Genomic DNA, 20,702 nt, shown 5'->3' with positions numbered 1-20,702 from the left:
TAACATTCACAACGAAAAGAGGCAATAGAAGCTAACGTTGGTTCTGGAAAAGCTGCATATCTAGTTCTTCATCCTATCCGCGATCTGCCGATAGGTTAGAAAGTTTTTTATTTGTCAAAAAATATGGTATTTTTGGACAATTAACAGTTTTGCCGAGTAACTTATCGACAGATTTTGGATAGATTAATTAATATTAATGTCCACCGTAAAAACCCTACTAATATTATGAATGCAAGAGTGTGTTTCTTTGGTGTTTTATTCCTCACTAGCTGATGCCCGCAACTTCGTCCGCGTGTATTTAGGTTTTTAAAAATCCTGTGGGAACTCCTTGATTTTCCCGGATAAAAAGTATCTCAAATGTTACTCCATGATATAATCTATCTCCACACTTGTAGTTTTTGCGTGAAAGAGTAACAAACATCCATACCTACGTTCATCCATACAAACTTTCGCGTTTATAATATTAGTAGGATTTTTGCGCGTGTGAGTTACATTCTGTGCGTAATAAACGTAAAAACCTTATTAGATATTTAAGTAAGAGTCAACATTTGGGTTTGTTGGGTGATGTGCATTCGGCCCTGTGGCGCAGGCTCCTCCCGCGCCTTGAGTTTGCAACGCAACAGCTGTAACGTGTTCTGCCAAAGTCGAGTCTGTTCTTCTACCGCTCCTTGCCGAGAACTTATTGTTCGCTGCTCCTAATATTTAAATAGAATATTATAAACAAGAAACGGAACCGACTCTATACGGGTTGATTACGGGCTGATTTACCAATCGTTTATTGGAGATTAACATGTACCTACATTTCAAGTTTGAAAGCATAATTTGAGACATATCCACCGTATCTACTTCCCCAAACAAGCGTAAAGTTTGTGCACGGAATATGTTTTTTGTATTCAATAGAGACACCTAAGCTTGACCACAATCACTCCTGATGGAAAGCAATGATGTGGCCTAAGATAGGACACGCTTGCCTAGAAGATGCGTTTTCACTCTTGTTTTTTAGATACCCGGAATGTAATTAGTAGTGAACTCAGATCACAGAAGAGTATTCCAAGCCTCAGCCATGTGTATGAGAAATGATGTCTCAGAACGCTTATACGTGTAGATGGAATGTCGACGACATAAGGATGGACCACAGAAATCCAAATAATGGATGGGCACTCGCCCGACGTTTTGCGGTACGGTGTAAAAAGGTATAGAGGGACAAGATCGACAAGTTCCTAAGCACACTCGACCGATAAGCCGGCAACCTTATGGTGATGATCGAGGCTTAGGAAGTTTGACCCTAGGACATTCCCAATTTCAATGCAATCGGTACATACAACCATTGATATATATAATCATAATATTGAGAGCCATACAATTCATACAATACAAAAAAGTTGTTCGTAAAAACGAAATAAATACCTCTTCCAAATTCTTTACAATCTCCTCCACATCCGCGACCCTTTTCTTCAGCGCTTCCATTTTTGACGGCTTCCTCGGCGATTGCATAGAGTTTTTCATCTCGAACATAACAACTTCTTGCAAACTTTCTGCCTTTGTAATTTTTTGCCTCAAGTTTTTCCACTCGTCCTCCTTACTATTCAACTGGTCGGTCAATTCTTTGACGCGATTTTTCAATGGCTCCATCTGTGACGATATATTAATAGAGGTTGCTTCGTACACTCTCTTCTTTTGTTCATACTGTTGTTGTACTTCTTGGAACTCCTTTTTGATAGGTTTCACTTTATCTGCCAAAGGTTGTATTTCTTGGCGGACTTGAGATAGTTTTTGAGCAGTTTGTGCCACAAGCTAAAAAAATGACATATTTAAAAGATAGTACTGTTCGTGAAATGAACTTTTTATTATAGTAATGTATTCTTACCTGAGAAAGATCGTGCAATGATTTTTTAGCAATTTCCGCAGTTTTGTCCTGGCTTGTTTCTAAAATATTCTCGTCATCAATTTTCATTTTCTTATGATTCACAAGAGCCATTTCGATGGTAGGATCATTTGTGTTTAAAATGTGTAATGTTCTTGTAAGTATACCAGCTTCTACCTAAAACATTAGATAGATTTAAAAAACGTGCCGAATTGAGAACCATCTCCTTTTTGCAAGTCGGTTAAAAATATAAAGATTTGTTTATAATCGATATACCCTGAAACTACTGAACCGCTTTTAATCATTCTTTTACCATTAGAAAGCTACTTTATTCAGAAGTAACATTGCCTACAAATTACGTCCCGCGGACAAAGCCGCAGGCCAAAACTAGTCTTCAATAAAGGTTAAGTCGATATAAGTTATTTTGAAATGCCGCCTAATGTAACCCTGCTCTATTCTAATGATGAATTACTCTGATGAAAATGGTCAATAAACGTCTTGTAAAATGTTTACTATCCATGTTTGATTCCAAAAACTATTTGTTTATTAGATGTGGAGGGGCCTACCTTAAACATTGAAAGGTTAGCTCTTTGCCTTTTGTAAAGAGTGCTTTTAGTTCGTAGGGTGTTGACGTACTTTTTCAACTCTTCTCCTCTGAGAACGATGTCGCCAAGAAGTTGTTTTACCTAAAAAAACCGTTGTACTTAAAACGAACAATTCTTATGTCCAAGTACATATATACTATGTCACAATCAGAAGTCTTATAAAGTTAAAATTAAAAGTTAAAACATCTACCTAGATATAAGTGCCTATATTTAATTATCTAAATACGTACCTAATCCGTTCAAAGATTGGACTCGACGTCATTCTAGAGGAAATCACAAAGAAATTATCTGAGCCAAATCTCTCGACGCTTCGACATAATGACCGATTACTTGAAATGGAAAAAATATCTTATCTGATCCAACAGGAGAGATTCCGATTACTTATTTGTAAAGGCATTTTTATAATAGAAGTCAAAGTATGAATAATTGTGAGAATTTCAGTTCTAAAGTAGGTATTTTTAATAACCCACATAAATTATGTCTTACCTTTATGTTGTTTGTTGAACCTTTTCGATCACAAAATTTTAGGAGATCATAGTTTCTATGAGTAGGATAAAGAATGAAGAAGGTTTATTTAGCAGAAAAAACGAGTATATGATAGAAATATACAATACTTTACACTCTGAATTATAGAGTCCTGTGCGATAAAATATATTGACACGTGTCGATATCATATAACTAGGTACCTACCTAAATATATAATGAATTAAGAAATATAAAATATTATAATAATTTTCTAATGTACGACTATCGAAAATTATGACAGAAAAAGGTTCATAAATATATTATGTAGATCCCATGTTAAAAAGAACCAGGCAGTTCTGACTTTTGTTTTATCGACTGAGTGAACTATCAATGGGTCAAAACAATACCACGCTAATGGTGCAGCCGAGTAGGTGTGAACTTCACTTCAAACTGTGTCAAGTTTCAATTCAAGTACCTACTGAGTACGACTGCATACTAAGACTTAACATGCATATACTCGAACATACCTAGATAACTGTAAAAAAATATAGCATGTAAATACGACGTTTTTGCTATAAAGCTCTTTTCAGACTACGCTATAATATACTTAATAGCATATAGTTCGTAGCACAACAATATCGCGTACCATACATTATTAATAATATATCGTACAGTGAAGTGTGTAAGTGTCCATAATAATGTATAAGTAGTGCGCGATACTGTTGTGCTATGAACTTTATGCTATGTGCTATTATATTATAGCGTAATTTGAAAAGAGCTTTACTGTAAAAAGATATACCAAAAACGTCGTCGTATTTGATATCTCTGCAATATCTGAACCATTGATTAAATACCACAGCTGAATTTTCTTTAAATTAAGTTTCATTAATCCATACAAATCTTATAAATTCGAAAGTATCTATCTGCTAGCTTCTCACGAACCATCTGTTTGACAGATTTTGACGTTTGGCACAGCGTTTGCTTGAGCTGGGATATGGCTTAGGTACTTTTTGTCCCAGAAAATCCCCACGGGAATTAATTATAGAAAACCTAAATCCACGTGGACAATTTCGCGGGCATCATCTATTTGGTACAGAGTATATTACTCGTAGATAGATGGCTTGCAATCCAGAAACGGATTTAGGGTAAATTTTTCTCGGGAAAATCAAAGAGTTTCCACTAGATTTTTAAATAATATAAACTCATGTCGATGAAACATTATTTAGTTCTAAGTACTTTATTAAAATTTTATTGTAAACCTGGGAACGCAGGTCGGCCAATGTAGCCTCATGATCTTTCAAAGTAGCGGTTAGCTCATGGACGCGGGCCGCGCTGGCCTCCTTGTTGCGTCGTATGACAGTGGCTTGCTGGCGAAACGGAGCCAGCTTGTCCTCTTGAGGGTCTGAAGCTGCTAGTCGACGCTGCACAAGCTGCTCTATTTCCCTGTTGACAGCTGCTATCTGGGATTGAATTGTTGAATGTGGTTAATGAGGGTAAATCAACAATAGACAGCGCTATTGTACCTATCTATATTTAAGGACAATTACTGAAATGTGAAATACCTACCTAACACTAATCATTTGAATTGTTAATATTTGATATAGGTATTTGTGATTTTTTAGGAATTTTATACAAACTGAGGTCCGAATTCCTATACATTTAAGTGAGATAACGCTGTGGTACGGGTCGATTAATTTAAAATGAAAGTTAAAAAAATAAAGAGCCTAGCTGTAGCACTCGTGTGGTTGTTTGTGTCTTTTCTTTGAGGAATTTTAATTTTTTTTACGGTCAATTTTGTTATTCCCTTGGTCGGTAACTAAGCTAGGTCATCTAGTAAAAAAGCGTATTTGTCTCAGCAAATCTTCAACGAAGCGATAAACTTTTATGAATATAGTACGGTCTTCGCATCTCATTAAACCGTACGTATCTAATTTTGGACGGCATTATTATTTCCATTAGGTTTAATGATAGCGAAGCACTGACCTCTACTAATACACGCTGGACTTGCTATTGCTGACCGTTTTTGAAGCGCTGATAGTGAGCGTCATATTTTATTATCAGCGTACTGGGAACTAAATGTTAGTAACTATTTCATTAACCTGAGCTTAATGATCAGGATGAGACATTTATCAATATAATGTCAACACGAAGACCAGTTGACACAGAGTCAATATAGAGGTACGAGTACCTATGCTTGGTGGGGCACCGGGCGGCGCTTCGAATCGGCACAAAAAATAACTGTCATTTTGATGGCTTCTAGTGTACTTGTAGGTTAGTACTTGTGCTTGTAGGTCTCAGTATTATGGCGTTACTTACCTTATCTTGAACTGTAATAACATCAGATCGAGTCGGGTGTTGTTCTGTAGCTATGTTTTGCATGATATTCAACTCTTTCTGTAGGCTGGCACTTTCTTGCGGTAGTTTTTCTTTCATTAGATAACTGTTCAACTAAAACACAGTTTGGTTAGTTACCGTACCTACCTACTTAGTAACTTACTTAACTTGAAAGTAATTAGGCTATTTTACCATATCAAAAATAGAATGGATAGTAAATGATATTGGTAGGTTAGGTACCTTCAAAAAAAATGAATAGACACGTTTTAGGCAGGCGCGCTCCACCTAAGGCTGCATTTGGGCTGCATTATTTACTACTGTTTGATGTGATCGCAGCACAGATATGTAGATCGCAGTCAAGTGCAAGCCCATAGCTATAATTATAATCGTCAACATATCACTCAGTTAGCAAAATATACTCATTCTGGGTGATCAACTCCCTACTAAACTCTAAAGGATCTCAAGCGAATCGCAGGGAGGCTACGGGACTCCTAAATAACGCCCTTTAGAATGTTCAAACACAAGTAGGTACTTAGCAACTGGAGTTTCGAAAACTACTACCACTACCGGAATTAAACATTTAAATTATTTATACAAAATAGTAAAGCCAAACTACCTGAATTTCCTCTTGTAAATGTTTAATAACATCTGAAACCGTCTTGGGCGTGGCGCTTTGGCCGTGAATAACATTCAAATAACGTTTCAGTTGCTCTGAGGCTGTTTTCAGTTGTGACTGTTGCATATTGTACTGTGAAATAGACATTTTTGATATATTTTTAACAGAATATAAGCCATACTAGGGACGTGTGGCTAGTCGAGGATCGTGTGGTCTAATTGCAACAACGCATATTAATCGATTGCGATTGTTAAGCAACGCAAGTTGTTGATATAGAAGTTGGTAACTGAATGGGTGACTAGGAGGTCCTAGTTTGACCTTTTGCTGGTTCATTTTAACTGTCATTTAAATAATAAAACTTAGGTATTGTCAGTTTGCACACTTCGTTAGCAAAATATATGAGAATTCAAATCTACTAACCCACTTTATTGTAGATAGACGAAGCAATAGATAAATACTTATCCATACAACCTACATATAAAAAGAAATAGGGCTTAGTAAGAACTTATTTTATTGTAATGACATACTTGACTCTCCAGTTCCTTTTCCCGTTCCTGTTGCATTCGCAAAAGTTTGCTTAAATTCAATAAATCTTCCTTATCTCTAACGTCAACCAAATGTATTTGGACATTTTCCAATCTCTTTATCACTGCGAAAGAGGCGTTTGTTTAGTGTTTAACCAAGACAATAACTTATACAATTTTAACTCCTTAAATATCTCGGATTTTTTCATTATTAAGTAGAAAGTAGGGCTAAATCCTTTAACTGTAATTTGACCTGTTTATTGATCAGTCAGTCAGTTTTTCCTTTCATACTCGTATATTTCAGTCCCACTTCAGTCCAGTGGCTGATTTTTTACATAATTTTATAATAGGTACAACCTTTCGCTCTCCTCTATTCTACTCAAACGTTGACTATCGAAGATGATATCAATAACAGTAACATCTGCTACCGCTGATTATTGATCGCATTTTCTGGACGATCGCATTTAGTGGGAGTCATGCATAAAACACACTTTTCAGCGTGAACGTAAATAACTAATAAACCAGGAAGTTCTGGGCGATTCAGAACACTCGATTCGGTAAGTTATCGATAAGACGTATTTTCAACTGAAAATATACTTGCTGGCTGGGCTGGCTTCATGCTGTGAAAAAAGCATTAGGTACGTACCTACTTGTGATTCTTCTAGATATCGTCTTCTTCTATCATTGATGGCCCTGTTTAATCTATACTAATATTATAAAGAGGTAATGTTTGTAAGTCTGTTTGTAGGAAGTAATCTCTGGAACTACTGAACCGATTTTGAAAATTATTTCACCAGTAGAAAGCTACATTATCCCGAGTTACCTAGGCTATTTACTTTAAGCATCTCAGTACCAAGGTACTTATTAAAGCATTCCGTAATACTTAGTTACCTATATCCCTCTCTACGGCCATCTCTTTGATATCATTAATGATTTCTGAAGCATTTTCCTTCTGCAACATTCTTGTCCTTTTATGAACATCTTTGAATTCGTCTATTAAATTTTGGTATAAATCCAATAAATCTTGGATTGTGTTATTTCGGACCACGTCGGCTGGAATATCTGGAATTTTCAGGTACCTAAAATAATATTAGTAGTAAGTTTACTAGGTATTTATCTTTTCATATCTAGATACTATGTCTAGGACGTAGATATATACCTAGAACACCTTTAATAAAACGTACCTAGTTCTATCTAGGCCTACGTACGGCGCGTCTAGGAAAGGCTTAGTTCACAATATTGTGCGTTACTTTATTTTTTTTTATTTTTTTAACCCCCGACCCAAAAAGAGGGGTGTTATAAGTTTGACGTGTGTATCTGTGTATCTGTGTGTCTGTGTATCTGTGTGTCTGTGTATCTGTGTATCTGTGTATCTGTGTGTCTGTGTATCTGTCTGTGGCATCGTAGCGCCTAAACGAATGAACCGATTTTAATTTCGTTTTTTTTGTTTGAAAGGTGGCTTGATCGAGAGTGTTCTTAGCTATAATCTAAAAAAATTGGTTCAGCCGTTTAAGAGTTATCAGCTCTTTTCTAGTTTTCTTGTAGAAAAGAAGGTTAGATAACCGTTAGGGTCATAATATTATGTCAATAGACAAATGTCAAGCTGTCAAGATGGACGTTGCCTAAATACATAATTATTTATTTGAAAATGATGTTTTGGAAAACTCAAATACTTTGGATCGTCGGGGGTGTTATAAATTTTTAATTTACACTTGTTAATAATGAACTTTTCTCTTTGAAAGCTTTGGTAGCAAATGAAAATTAAAAGACTGTCAGGTCACTTTCTGATATTTAACAAAAGAAGCTGTAATTCAAAATACAAATTTCTATTTCAGGACGTAATTATATTTTCATGATCCATAAATAGGTAGGTATTGGAACACAAAGAGCTGGTAAACCGATTTAATCGAGCCGCTGACAAACCGAACATCGGTAGGTGAAGCTGAATATAAAGGGACGACTACTAAGCGAATCTTCTACTGATCCAGAAGATTCGCCCAAGTAGAAATTAATAGTCTAACCACATTCGATCCAATTACTAGACTTGCTTAGGAAAATTATCATATCCTACTGCTATATTATATCCTTAATACTATTATATACATAGTTGATCAAATCTCATTCAAATTGCTTTTACATCACCTACGCGGCAAGAATTAATACTGCACATCGAACTTATAAAAAATCATAACCCTTCCTTTCGGCTTTGCCGTAGTCGGGTAAAAAGAGATTTCGGCTTCGTAGAGCATTGTCTCTGTCACTCATGATACATGTGTGACGTTTGCCGGTTTCAACGACAGAGCTGTACGAAACCGTTATCTCATTTTAAAATTCGAGGTGCAATATTTTCTGCCGGATACCTACCTGGTTACCTATGTACCTACCTGGGTTACCACTGCCATTCTACAGTTTTTTCTGAAATAAGTAGTTGTACTTATCTACCTACCTAATCTTTAAAATGTGAAAGAATTTTTAAATTTCGGGAAACACTTTCCACATTAAGTACACGCAAATTGACAAAATTCGCACTTCCTTTAGGTACCCACTTATATTAACTATACATAATACTCGTAATTTATTTTTCACCTGCTCTTAGGTATTTAAAATAAGGTAATTATAATAAACCTACGTACAAACTTAATGCGCAACGGTCGTTCTCCCAGTGATAAAAGGGCAAACTTCGAGGGAAACCCGCAACAAAAGTTTTTGACACGTACAGCTATTGTATTAGGCGTTCCTAATTGATATTAACGAGGGCGAAAATAAAGCTTCACGATAAATTCAAGCTTATGGACACGTGCCTATAAAATAAGTTTTGATACATAGATAGACAAATTAAAAGCTATGAAGTAGTTAGAAAAGTTTGCGCACATTAACCATTAAACGCGAGCGTTCTTGCGACTTTGCCAGTAAGATGGTAACTAGCCATGACTGAAGCCTTCCATATCAAAGACAATTTGGAACTTACAATTCCATAGTATCAAACCAAAGGATCAAACCCGAGACCTCCCTCTCATAAGACCACAGCGTTTACCTACTACACTATTGCAGTCCCTCCCTATGAATCTTACCAAAATATTTAGTTGGGGGGAACGCCACCTGGAACCGCTGGATCCAGGTGGCGTCTAGAAGATCGTACAAGAAGTATCTTGTAGGTACGGTCTTGTACGGATATGTTCAGCAGTACTAGACGTTGATCGGGTCGGTATCTAGGTACGCCAAGTTCATTCGCAAAAAACTTTATGTACCTAATTCTAAATCTAAAAACCCTAAAATGATCCTAATCAATTCGCATGGCGCGTACAAGTAGCTATTCAAAGGCTACAAATCTCTATTCATAAACATAACCAACCGAGATCGATACAGTAGACTCATCATTTTTGTAAGAAGGTAAGGATGTAGATATATATGTAGGGAGCATCTTTTATATGAGGCTTCAGAAGTTTTTCAATAGGACAGATACACTTTCAATGCAAAGAGTAATGACAAAATAAAATATTCTTTTCATACCTTATAACTTTCAGCACGTTTCTTTTAAATGTTTCTAATGTTAACTACTAGGAGAAAATCTATCGAAATGGAAGATGCGTCCATATTACGTTCTTAAATTGTTAGGAACTAGATATGCCAAAATAATTCAACTCTTTCACAAAACAGCAAAGCGGGTCACAAAATGGACCATTCACTCATCAAATTGCTTAGTAGATAGTATCTACATTGTTATTTCCTAACTACTGAAGTAGGTCTTAACTTCTACTTACACTAGGAAGGTACTACTTACTACCTACCTATTTAATTTGATACTCACTTGGCGAGATACGCAGTATTTTTAACTTGTTCCTTATTTGACAATAGCCAGTGTAATACATGATGTATGGTCCTGGAATCTCCCGCGAGCAGCTGTGACCTAAAGAGTGTCGGCTCAACGCCAGGCGGAGGGCGGTACTTTACGCTGCCCAGCATTTCTAGCAGTTGGAGCGTAACTGTTTCAGGATCATCTTCTCGAATATTTAGCTGTTAAAATAGATCTCGAGTAAGGCTTTGACTACTTAAATTAGATTCTGTTTAGGTACGAGTAGGTAGGTAATCACCTAATATAGTAATGCCTGCTACCAAAAAACTTATAGTGAAAATGTATTTATTAGCGCCTCCCATGGACGTATAAAGGCGCCTCCTTAGTTTTTTTAATACATGCAATGAGTAGGTGGTTCACCTACTGGCAAGTGACTATATACCTACAGCTGCCGATGAATAGGTAGGTACACTGCGGCACCAGAAGAACTCTATCAATGCGTTACTGGCGTTAAAGGAATTTGTTTTGCACTCCTAAGTTCTTAGGTCTATTCTATTGTGGTTAGAGAGAATACGCATACCTAGGTAGAACTTGGTTTTATCAACTTGTACTTAGGTAGGTACTTAAGCACCTACCTATTTTCTAATTTTTTCTAACTTAAGTAATAGGGTACGAACTATTTATATCAGCTTACCTTGTCACCGGCGTTGAAATTGACGAGCAAGTCCACAAGCACTTGCAAAAGTTGCTTTTCATCTAAAGAGTCGAATTTTATCAAGTCATAGTTCCTACCCAAGGTTGTATTCAATTCCTTAACTATAAACTTAATTTGCTCGGTCATCTTGCTCGACCTTAACGTGTTAGAAAAATATTGAACTTTCTTAGGTAGGCGATGTAATTCCAAATCAGTTAAGAGAAAAACTATTGTCAAAATTCACAATATCGATGTGACAAACACTGGTGACATGTTGGTGACAAAAATATTTGATTTGCGAGTTGTGGCTATGAACGTTGCTATAGTAACCAGCACAAAATAGATACATAATATAGAGCCAGCCATAGAGATAGTATATGAGCCAGCATAGAGATATAATTATAGTATAATACGTCCATGAGAGCCAGCGAGTGCCAGACCTTCGTTATTTTAGAAAAGCTGAAAGTTTACATCCCCCTGCCAGAGGTCCTCAAAGTTTAAAAGTTTAAGGGTGGCTGGCAGTGTGTAATATTCATTGATGTTGGAAGAGCCACTCCGTAATATTACATCATAGGATAAAATATAAGTTGATAGGTACCAATATAATTAATCGCCGTAAGCTATGACCAAATATATTATTAGGTAAGAAAATTCGAATTAAACAACTGAACTGATTTTGATAAAAATTTATGGCGTTATTTAAATCAAAATAGAAAGAAGTATTTCTTGTGTAAAGTTAGCATAAATAAAAGTCAAAATTCATGGAATAAATTATATTTCTATTATAATACAATCATTATTATCCACAATATTGTTGTTATCGTCAAATCTCAACAAGTTACCCTCATACGACTTACAGTTTGTGCTAACTCACTGTATTAAGTAAACCCCAGCAACTTACAACAATCGTTCGCAAGATGAATCGCCTCACAGCCTTCCTGACTACCATCAACAAATCATGTAAGTGATTTACTACGATCCTCTGATTAAAGCATAAACTGAATTCAATAATAGCCTATTAACCTACAGGATACTGCTAAATGACTAAAAAACTAAATTCGTGCGATTATTTTAACCACACAAGGGAACCTCACTGGCATAGTTGCTACCTAGCACCGACAGGGTTGGAGAAGTACACACACAATATTAAGTAATCCAGTCAAAATATTATTTTTGAAACTTTTGTTACTTAACTAGCACATTTTTTCAATAACAAAAATTGCCATCCTAACAATGATCAGTACACTATTTTTACCTCGTATTACATCAGTTACGATTGAAATTTTTTTATTGACAAAAAAAACAATTTTCATTGTTTAATATTTTATCTAGCAAGACATTTGATATTAAAACGCACTAAGAAAATGACATGAAACTAATTATACAATATGCCTACGTTCATTTTAACTGGATCTAAGTGTGTGATATTAATATAAGTATTAAGTAATAATCAGGACTAAAAAACTAGAAAAACCTAGTCATAATTACCTATTAGTTAACATGATATTAATAAATATTCACTGATTGTGATTATAAAGATAATAATCACTTCTCCTCCCCGTTTTAAACTTACGTGATAAATAAATAATAAAGCTATCAAAAGTAAAATTAAAGACTGTGAACAAAAGTTCTTCGGTCGAATGCCAAGCTGATGACACAAGTAAGGCTCAAGGCATATTGACGCAAGGTTGAAACGCAGCGAGGCGTCTCTACCAAAATGTTCCAAAGAATACTGAAAATTATCTTCAATATGCTAATGTGAAGCAAAATAAACTAGTCAAACGAACGTCGACGCGAGTATTCGCGTGAATTTTTTTATACACTAATACGTACATTTGCGTAATGCACGTATGAGTGTATAAAAAAGATGACCCAATGTGCCTTGAGCCTAGTAATTTCAATTGAAAACTTTTAATCTATGGCATGCACCACTTTTACATTTAGACCCTGAGTTAGTAATTAAGTTAACAGAAATGTTCTTTATTAAAATATTATAATAACAAATACTTTGCACCTTATAAGAATCAAAATATAAAATTGAATTATAATTTTATATCATATGTTCATTACAAATGTTACTAATTTTTATAAAAACAAATAATTTGTACTCTTCTAAATTATTAATGGAAATTCAATTAGTTATTTACAATGATAATTTTATGAAACTTATTAATATCTAAGTACCTATTATGAAAAGATAAAAAAAGAAATGATATCATAGTTTATCATAGTAATAAATTGATTAAGTATATGATTAGAACTTTCATCGAAATATGAAAACAACCAGAATTTATAGCACTTGTTAAATATTTTTTAGTATAAATAATTGTCAAATTTTTTTATCGAATTAATTAATGAAAAAAGGAAACAAAGATCTTTAATTTTTATTAAGTCTACAATTTAATTGCAATAGTGCTTTTGACGTTAAATAAAAACGATTCAAAATCGTATACGAAAATGGAAGCATAACAAGCTATCAAAGGGCGAAAATTGTAAGATATGTAACTAAGATGTCAGTCTCAAAATAATAAGATTAATGCCCATCCTTGAAACTAATTGCGTTTAAAGGTCCCAACGCACTTGAGTAGCGCTGCTCGACGCGGCGCGCATACAATACGACGGGTAGCGCATTACAATTTTCGTAGGGATCTGTAATTTTCTGGAAATTATTACTCAGGAAAAATGTAGTTTTGTACTGGTGAAATAATTTTCAAAATCGGTTCAGTAGTTCCAGAGATCCTACAAAAAAACTTACAAACTTTACCTCTTTATAATATTAGTATAGATATGCGAGTTTGCATGGAGCAAGGCGCACTTGAGCGTGACGCGGCAGACAACTACGTGTCGCGTCGCGCAGCGCAGCGCAAATGCGTTTGGACCTTTATACCTAGGCAGTGTGTTTATTTTAAACTTGTAATAATTATTATGAACTTTGTTTTTATTTAGTGCCAAAAGGATATCGCTGTAAATAAATTGGCCGTTCGGTTCTCTTGATAATTCTGACCTGCTTCAATATGCATGCATTCGATTAATACTAGTTTGTTCAAAGGAATGTGTTAGATTTGAAAATGCTACAACGGCGACGTATACAAGTCTTTCTAAAGATCAATTCAGATTCATAGTCATCCACATAAATGCAAAAGCAATTCTAAAAAAATACAAATTACTACAAAACAAACAATGTCAAAAAAAATAATAATGGACTCACAGACATAAATGTTTCATAACATAAAATAATACCAATCATGTCGATGTTAATCGAATTATGCCTACATTACCGATAGGCCTATCGGGTTTTCGCTTAAAAAAATCGTCTACATCTAAATCACAAGTAAAAAAATCAATAAGGCTACGCCCCATTGAGGCGAATGGTAACAGTAATTACTTCGTATAAAATGTTGAGAATTGATTATTCTAAAAACAAAACTGCTGTTTGAGCACAAAAGTAAGTATCTTTATCATTATTCAGTACACAAGGTTGCACGCAGCAATCACTATAACTATTCGCCTCAATTCAGAACGATCGCTTAGCGTGACGCGGCTCAAAACGCACTCTGCGGTTTTCTAATCGAGCGGCGTCCGAGCGATCTACGGAAGCACCTCTGATGAGTCGGAAAGGCTCGCACTCTCACAGTAAGCCACCTTTGCGGCCGAATAGAAAGGTGCTGAGCGTACCGAGGGGCGAGGATTGCGCCGGCGTGCTGCTCGTCGGCGTCGAGCCCACCGTGCCCAAGTCCGTGCGAGGCCGCGGCGCTCGCACTCTGCCTCTTCGACCGTTCGTGCCAGGACCACCATGAGCAGCAGCGTCCAATGCGCCTTCACCGGGATGCGCAGGAACTCCTAATGGGGCGTCTGCCGTCTCACACCGCTCCGTCGGCGCCGCGGCTGGAGATCGAAGGGTTCGCTTCAAACAAGTCAACTGCTCCATCGGACTTCGATGAAGCAGCCCCATGTATAGAGATCCCGGTGTTTGCAGCGCCAGCGGAGATGGGGAGCCGTCGGAAGCTGGGGATATGAGGTACCGCCGGCGGAGGATGGAGGTGCCGCTCGCGATGAGGGCGTGCAGCGAGGGGGGCGCGTCGCCGGGGCGCGGCGTGGGCGGCGGCGAGGAGTCGGGCGAGCCGAGCAGCGGGCTGTTGGCGGGCGTGGCCGTGGGCGTGAAGTGTCGCGAGGGCGGCTGGCAGAGCGAGTCGCGGCGCGAGTGCACGGGCGACACGGCGGCGGAGGAGCGGCGCGACGTGAGGCGCGAGCTCCACGCGCTGCCCAGCACGGAGCTAGAGAGGCTGCTCATACCGCTGCTGCAGACGCTGCTCACGTTGCTACCTACGAGGCTGCCATCGTTTGGATGTAAAACCGTGCTGTTGCAAAAGGAAACAAAACAAGCGTAAAGCAATGTTTCAATACGTAACTTTAATATACAATCTATGCATCACAAATTATATCTTCAATCTAACTGAAACGTCTTCGGTCGCTCTGGATTTGAACTAAGAATGGATACTGAGTATTAAATTGCTAACAGATTAGAATAACGTAGGATAGAAGGGGGCGTAAAATTGCGGAAGTCAAGGACCAACAAGCTTAAGTCGCTATAATCCACCGAAACATGTTCCGGGGGATTATAGAGAATTAAGCTCATTAGAATGACGGCAAAGACGTTTCAACTTTGGTATACATGACACGCTCATTTTTATACTTATGATAATTATTACCAAGCCTACAATTTACCCTAATTACAAGATTACAAGCATGCATTAAAAAAGAAAATTTAACGTTAAAAACACAAAGAATATTAAAGTGATTGGGTGTATACCTGTTGGTGAAGGTGTAGATGTGGCTCGAGTGCGGCAGGCGCGGCATGTCGTCGTCCTCCTCCACGTCGGACAGCCGGTACACGCGCATGCCCAGCGCCTGCGCGGATCGCGACCCTCGCACACCCACGCCTTCCTGCTCTTCCAGTAAACCTACAAGCAAATCAAATGATTCCAGTACTACCACTTTTATAACGCCAATGTACCTGCGCAGAAATCTTGTTTTTGAATGGCGTGAAAATATCTCAGCCAATCATAGCGCGCAACCGTCCGCCATTGGTTGTTGCCTATGCGTCATGTTTTGTACGGTGCGAACCTGGCCACTTGAGCGCTGTCAAATTATTCGTGAGCTGCCGTCTATAATATCCTACGTCAATGAACTCAAAACTGGTAGTGTTAAAAAATGCTTGTAAAAAATCTTACCCGACATGGTTGGTTTAGCGAGCTGCGCCCAGGTGTGTAGCGTGAGGGATCCCTCCATCGGCTTGACGATTTGCAGCTTGTGTGGCGGCCGAAACCGCGCCATGCCGCCCGCCGCGCCCGCACCCCATACCGCGCTCTCTTCGCTTAAATCTCTCTCTGTAAGCGTATAAATACGTAAATCAAAAAGTGTGTTTGTTTCTTGGTTTACTTATTGCTTTTTTTGCAAGGATATAGTACAAGACAGTGATATAGGCTATATTTATCTCAAATCGTGTTTTCGCGGGATTTTTGAAAAATCTAAATCCACGCGTATCAAGTCGTGGACATCAGCTAGTTGAAAATAAATCAAAAAGAATAAGCCTTATCCAGCCATCCATCAACTATATGCAGAGTTGAATTCGGGGTAACCTTTTCCACGAAATTGTACCTACATAGCTGGATCGTGAATCCCTTGTTAGAGAAGTTTGAACGATTACTGGGTGGAGCAGAACATGATTTTCGTCTCATAATAAATTAATCTTATGTTGGTAACATACCCGTCCGTCGTCGATGCCTCAGCACGTGCGAGGCGGCTAAGGAAGCCCGCCTAGAGTTGATTTCTTGTGGTGTGAGCCGCCGCAACGCCGCCGCTAGCTCCGCCGCGCCGGGAGCGCCCGGGACGCCAACCCCTGTGTTTCCTCTGCAAACAAACAACAAACACTGAGAAAAACACTACGAAAATATACTAAACTGTGTCTGATTCATCACAAAACTAAATTTTAATACAAAAGTATTGCTGTATCAAGAACTATTAATCAATAGTTGAGTCCTTTGTAAGTAATAGTATTGTTATTCGAACAGTTAGATGTTATTGCATTGCAAGATAGGCTTGCGTTGGACAACAATCACGCTTAATAATAAAGCAATAATGAGGTCTAGGTTCCAGCGCGCTTGCATACAAGGTGTATGTTTCTTGAAGGTATTTAGGTAATATGTGGCAGGAAAGACGGACGCTGGAAGGACATTCAACCACTTAGCAGAAATATTGAGCAAAAACGTTTCGTGCAAGTAAATTGGATCGATCTGTGGTAAAACGGTGAATGGGGTACAAGATTGTGGAATTCCTGGGCACAAGTGAATTTTTACTGCAGGTTTTGAGAAACCTGAGCAGTGGTTTTGTAGCAATTTTCTGCTGGGTTTAGTTGAATGGTGACAATACTTACGGATACAAATCTTCCGACTCAGTGTCAGATACATCTTCAAAGAAGGAGTCTGAGGAGTTGGGTTTAGTTGGCGGCTTGTAGGCGGGCGCCGCGTCCGGCTCCGAGCCCGACAGCGACGCGCCCGACCAGCGCGACGCGCACTGCACGGTCTCGAATACTTTCTGCATGCTTGAACTGTAACGATAGTAAAACGTGGTCAAAGCGCATATATTACGGTAACATGGCTACCTTGTGCGACACATAAGGCAGCCAAGCTACCGTTTCGTAGCCCTGAAAGCTGTTTAAAACTTTGACATACAGTTTCAAATTTCATTTAATTTAAATATACCTCTGTGTGCAGTAATATTTCTATAATTATAGTAAACAACCTTATAGCTGTTATAGTTTATTTTTAAAATTGTGTCACACGACGGACAGTCTGACGGATGGGACGGAACTAAAACAGTTCCTTGTTTTCCTAAGGAACGTTAACAAGATAGTATATTCTCAACTGTTTTTAAGATCACATCGCTAGACTTCATCTATTGATCAACCCAGTCTGTGATTATTATGGGCCACACCCTCGGCATTAAGGAATACGACGCAGAAGAATTTAAAACACTTACTGAGCAAGTGGGTCTCCAATGCCAGAGTCGAGACTGAGCTCGGAGTAGACGGAAGAGTGCATCTCTCGATGCAGGCTGGCGGGCAGCAGCCCCGCCGCGGCCGCCACGGAGGGCATGAGGCCGCGCGTGACCTCTCCTCGCTTCCGCACCGCGCGCAACTGCTCCTGAGCTTCGGCCAGCAACGCTGCCACTTCTGCATACCGCTCCTACAGAAAGTATTCAAATTCTAAGTAGCTAATTCGCTATTAACGTATCAAAAAATAATATTTTAAAGGCATATATGTATGAATGTATATTGTATGTATATACTTTATTGCACCACAAAACAAATGACAGGTTACAAAACGAAAACTTAAACAGTAGATACAAAAAAGCGGTCTTATCGCTAAATAACGATCTCTTCCAGACAACCTTTAACGCTAGGAAGAAAACGAACAACTAGGACTATTGGGAGGAATACTACCATATTAATATACAGGGTGGCCAGAGAAGTGACGTCCAAAAGCAAAATTTGGGTGCTTCATATGGAGAGGTATCCAAATCACCCCCATGTATGTTACGCGATTTTTTGTAGTTTTCAAGTTATGATTTTTTTTAATAGGTTTTTAAAAATTTCGACCAGCACGGCTTCAAACATTTTTTAAAAAAAAACCAAGACCATTTTTTGCAGTTTTTTTTTTGTAATTTAATCGTTATGAGCAGTGCTTTAATGTTCAAAAATAATCAGGTTCGTAGCGTTAAGGAAAACTGCAAAAACTTTGAACTAAATCAGAAAAATTTCGTTCAAGCGAGTAGGACTTGAATTTTCAACATTAAATTAAAAATTGAAAACGCTGGTTTTTTAGTTTTAACGTAACTTTAAAAACTGCGCTTGGCTCTTAGGTTTCATAATAATACTAAAAAAAAAAGTACTAAATGGGCTTTATTTCGCTGAAAACAGGCTTTAAAGATACTAAGGTGGAAAACTCCTAGGAGAAAAAAAATGAGTAAAAAATAATTATTGCCTACTTTATTCTTCCTAAGGCTAAAAATTATCACAAGAAATGCTTCAAACTAATAAAAAAAATATTCACCTTGAATTTTTTTTTAATTTGTGTTTTTGTTGTATTTTTGTTAGTTCTTATTTGTCATTGATGAGTTAATAAAACACAGTTCATTTTCGTAATTTCGTTTTGTAAAAAATTGTTGTATGTTTCAGCATTAAGTCTGGACGGCAGTTCAAATGGACCAATTAATTCACCGTTGAGGATCCCAGACCACATGTTTACGCTGAAACGATGTTGGTATGACGAGTCTCTTACTGCGTGTGGGTTTTCAATTGCCCATGTGTGGTAATTATGAATATTGAATAATCCAGTTCGTTCGAAACGTGACTCGTCAGTCCACAAAATTTTATTAAAAAATTCGGGATCCTCTCGCTGTCTTCGCAACATGGTTTCGCAAAAATCAACTCGCAACTGATAATCGGTTGGCAACAAAGCTTGGACTCGTTGAATGTGATACGCGTGGTATCCTTCCTCATGAAGTATCTTTTGAATCGATGATCTCGGGATGTTCAGATTACGAGCCATAACTCTCGTACTCGTAGATGGATTCCCACGAACTTCTTCTAACACAATTTCTCTGCGATCTGGATCGACTCTAGGGACGCCTTCACGACTGCCGTCTCGACCAGGAATGCGGCCCGCCATTAAGGTATTGTGCGTGTTAATAAATACACGATGGTCGGGATATCGTTCAGGTTGCGGACCACCTCGGCGTTGAAGTTGATCACGATAAAGTCGTGCTGCTTCATGGCCGTTGCCTCGAGCAACTCCGTAAAAATAATGCATTTCTGCATACTCACTCAATGTGTACCTCATCTCTACTTCCAAGTCAACAAAGTCCAAATCACTAGGCAAAACAGAGTCCAATAAACGAGCACAATAGTCAGATAAGTAGGCAGCGAAATCCGTAAGCAAAGCGAGCGTAGTGGTAAAGAGTAAGTGACGAGACGAGTAGCAGTTAACACAAGGTGAGAACGACTGAGGGACGTGATTCTTATTTGCGCTTGCACCGGTTATTCGTTGTTTCTTTCGCTTACACCAGTTCTAGCCGTACCAGAGAGTGAGAGAGAAAGCAATATTCTTTACCTGGCCTATTGTTATTCTCGGTAAAAGGGATACCGTACTGCTAAATTTCCGAGAACAGGCCCCTCAACATTCATGATAAAATTAAGTAAAATTGAAAATGTTCAATCTTCATCTTCCTTCGAATCTTAATTTAATTCATTTATTTGTTGGTAATCTACAAATTTTCTATCATAATTAGCGCCAGGAATAATAAAATCAGCAATTAAAATTATTTTTTATCAAATTCCTTTTTTACGAATTTTCCACTTCAGTACCTTTGATGCCTGATTTCAGCGAAATAACACCCATTAAGTACATTTTTTTATTATTATTAATAAACCTAAGAGCCAAGCGCAGTTTTTAAAGTTAATTTAAAACTAAAAAACCAGCGTTTTCAATTTTTAATTTAATGTTGAAAATTCAAGTCCTACTCGCTTGAACGAAATTTTTCTGATTTAGTTCAAAGTTTTTGCAGTTTTCCTTAACGCTACGAACCTGATTATTTTTGAGCATTAAAGCACTGCTCATAACAATTAAATTACAAAAAAAAAACTGCAAAAAATGGTCTTGGTTTTTTTTTAAAAAATGTTTAAAGCCATGCTGGTCGAAATTTTTAAAAACCTATTAAAAAAAATTATAACTTGAAAACTACAAAAAA

At 37.7% G+C, this 20,702-nt stretch overlaps 2 protein-coding genes across 11 annotated transcripts in view; both read right to left on the bottom strand.

Moving 5' to 3' along the window:
• Positions 1-439: 439 nt before the first annotated feature.
• Positions 440-11,161, bottom strand: LOC123880544 (intraflagellar transport protein 81 homolog). Its single transcript, XM_045928721.1, has 11 exons — positions 10,896-11,161; positions 10,217-10,422; positions 7,300-7,487; positions 6,412-6,533; positions 5,885-6,016; positions 5,251-5,382; positions 4,194-4,394; positions 2,431-2,550; positions 1,868-2,041; positions 1,408-1,794; positions 440-695 (listed from the first exon to the last, which is right to left on the bottom strand). Exons 1-11 carry the CDS (start codon positions 11,040-11,042, stop codon positions 531-533), a joined length of 1,974 nt encoding a protein of 657 aa, XP_045784677.1. The 5' UTR covers positions 11,043-11,161; the 3' UTR covers positions 440-530.
• A 492-nt stretch (positions 11,162-11,653) lies between these two features.
• LOC123880491 (trafficking kinesin-binding protein milt) overlaps positions 11,654-20,702 on the bottom strand; it is a 58,129-nt gene continuing 49,080 nt past the window's right edge. For all 10 annotated transcript variants that reach the window (XM_045928659.1, XM_045928666.1, XM_045928696.1 and 7 more), the window contains 6 exons: positions 17,934-18,139; positions 17,329-17,502; positions 16,663-16,805; positions 16,127-16,282; positions 15,706-15,856; positions 11,654-15,253 (listed from right to left, as the gene is read on the bottom strand). In XM_045928659.1, the coding sequence (XP_045784615.1) occupies positions 14,524-15,253; positions 15,706-15,856; positions 16,127-16,282; positions 16,663-16,805; positions 17,329-17,502; positions 17,934-18,139 (1,560 nt within the window). In that variant the 3' untranslated portion in view covers positions 11,654-14,523. The remainder of the gene's footprint in view (positions 15,254-15,705; positions 15,857-16,126; positions 16,283-16,662; positions 16,806-17,328; positions 17,503-17,933; positions 18,140-20,702) is intronic.

Source organism: Maniola jurtina, chromosome 3 (assembly GCF_905333055.1).
Source record: "Maniola jurtina chromosome 3, ilManJurt1.1, whole genome shotgun sequence".
Lineage (NCBI taxonomy): Eukaryota > Metazoa > Arthropoda > Insecta > Lepidoptera > Nymphalidae > Maniola > Maniola jurtina.
This window is presented reverse-complemented; position numbering and strand designations above follow the sequence as displayed.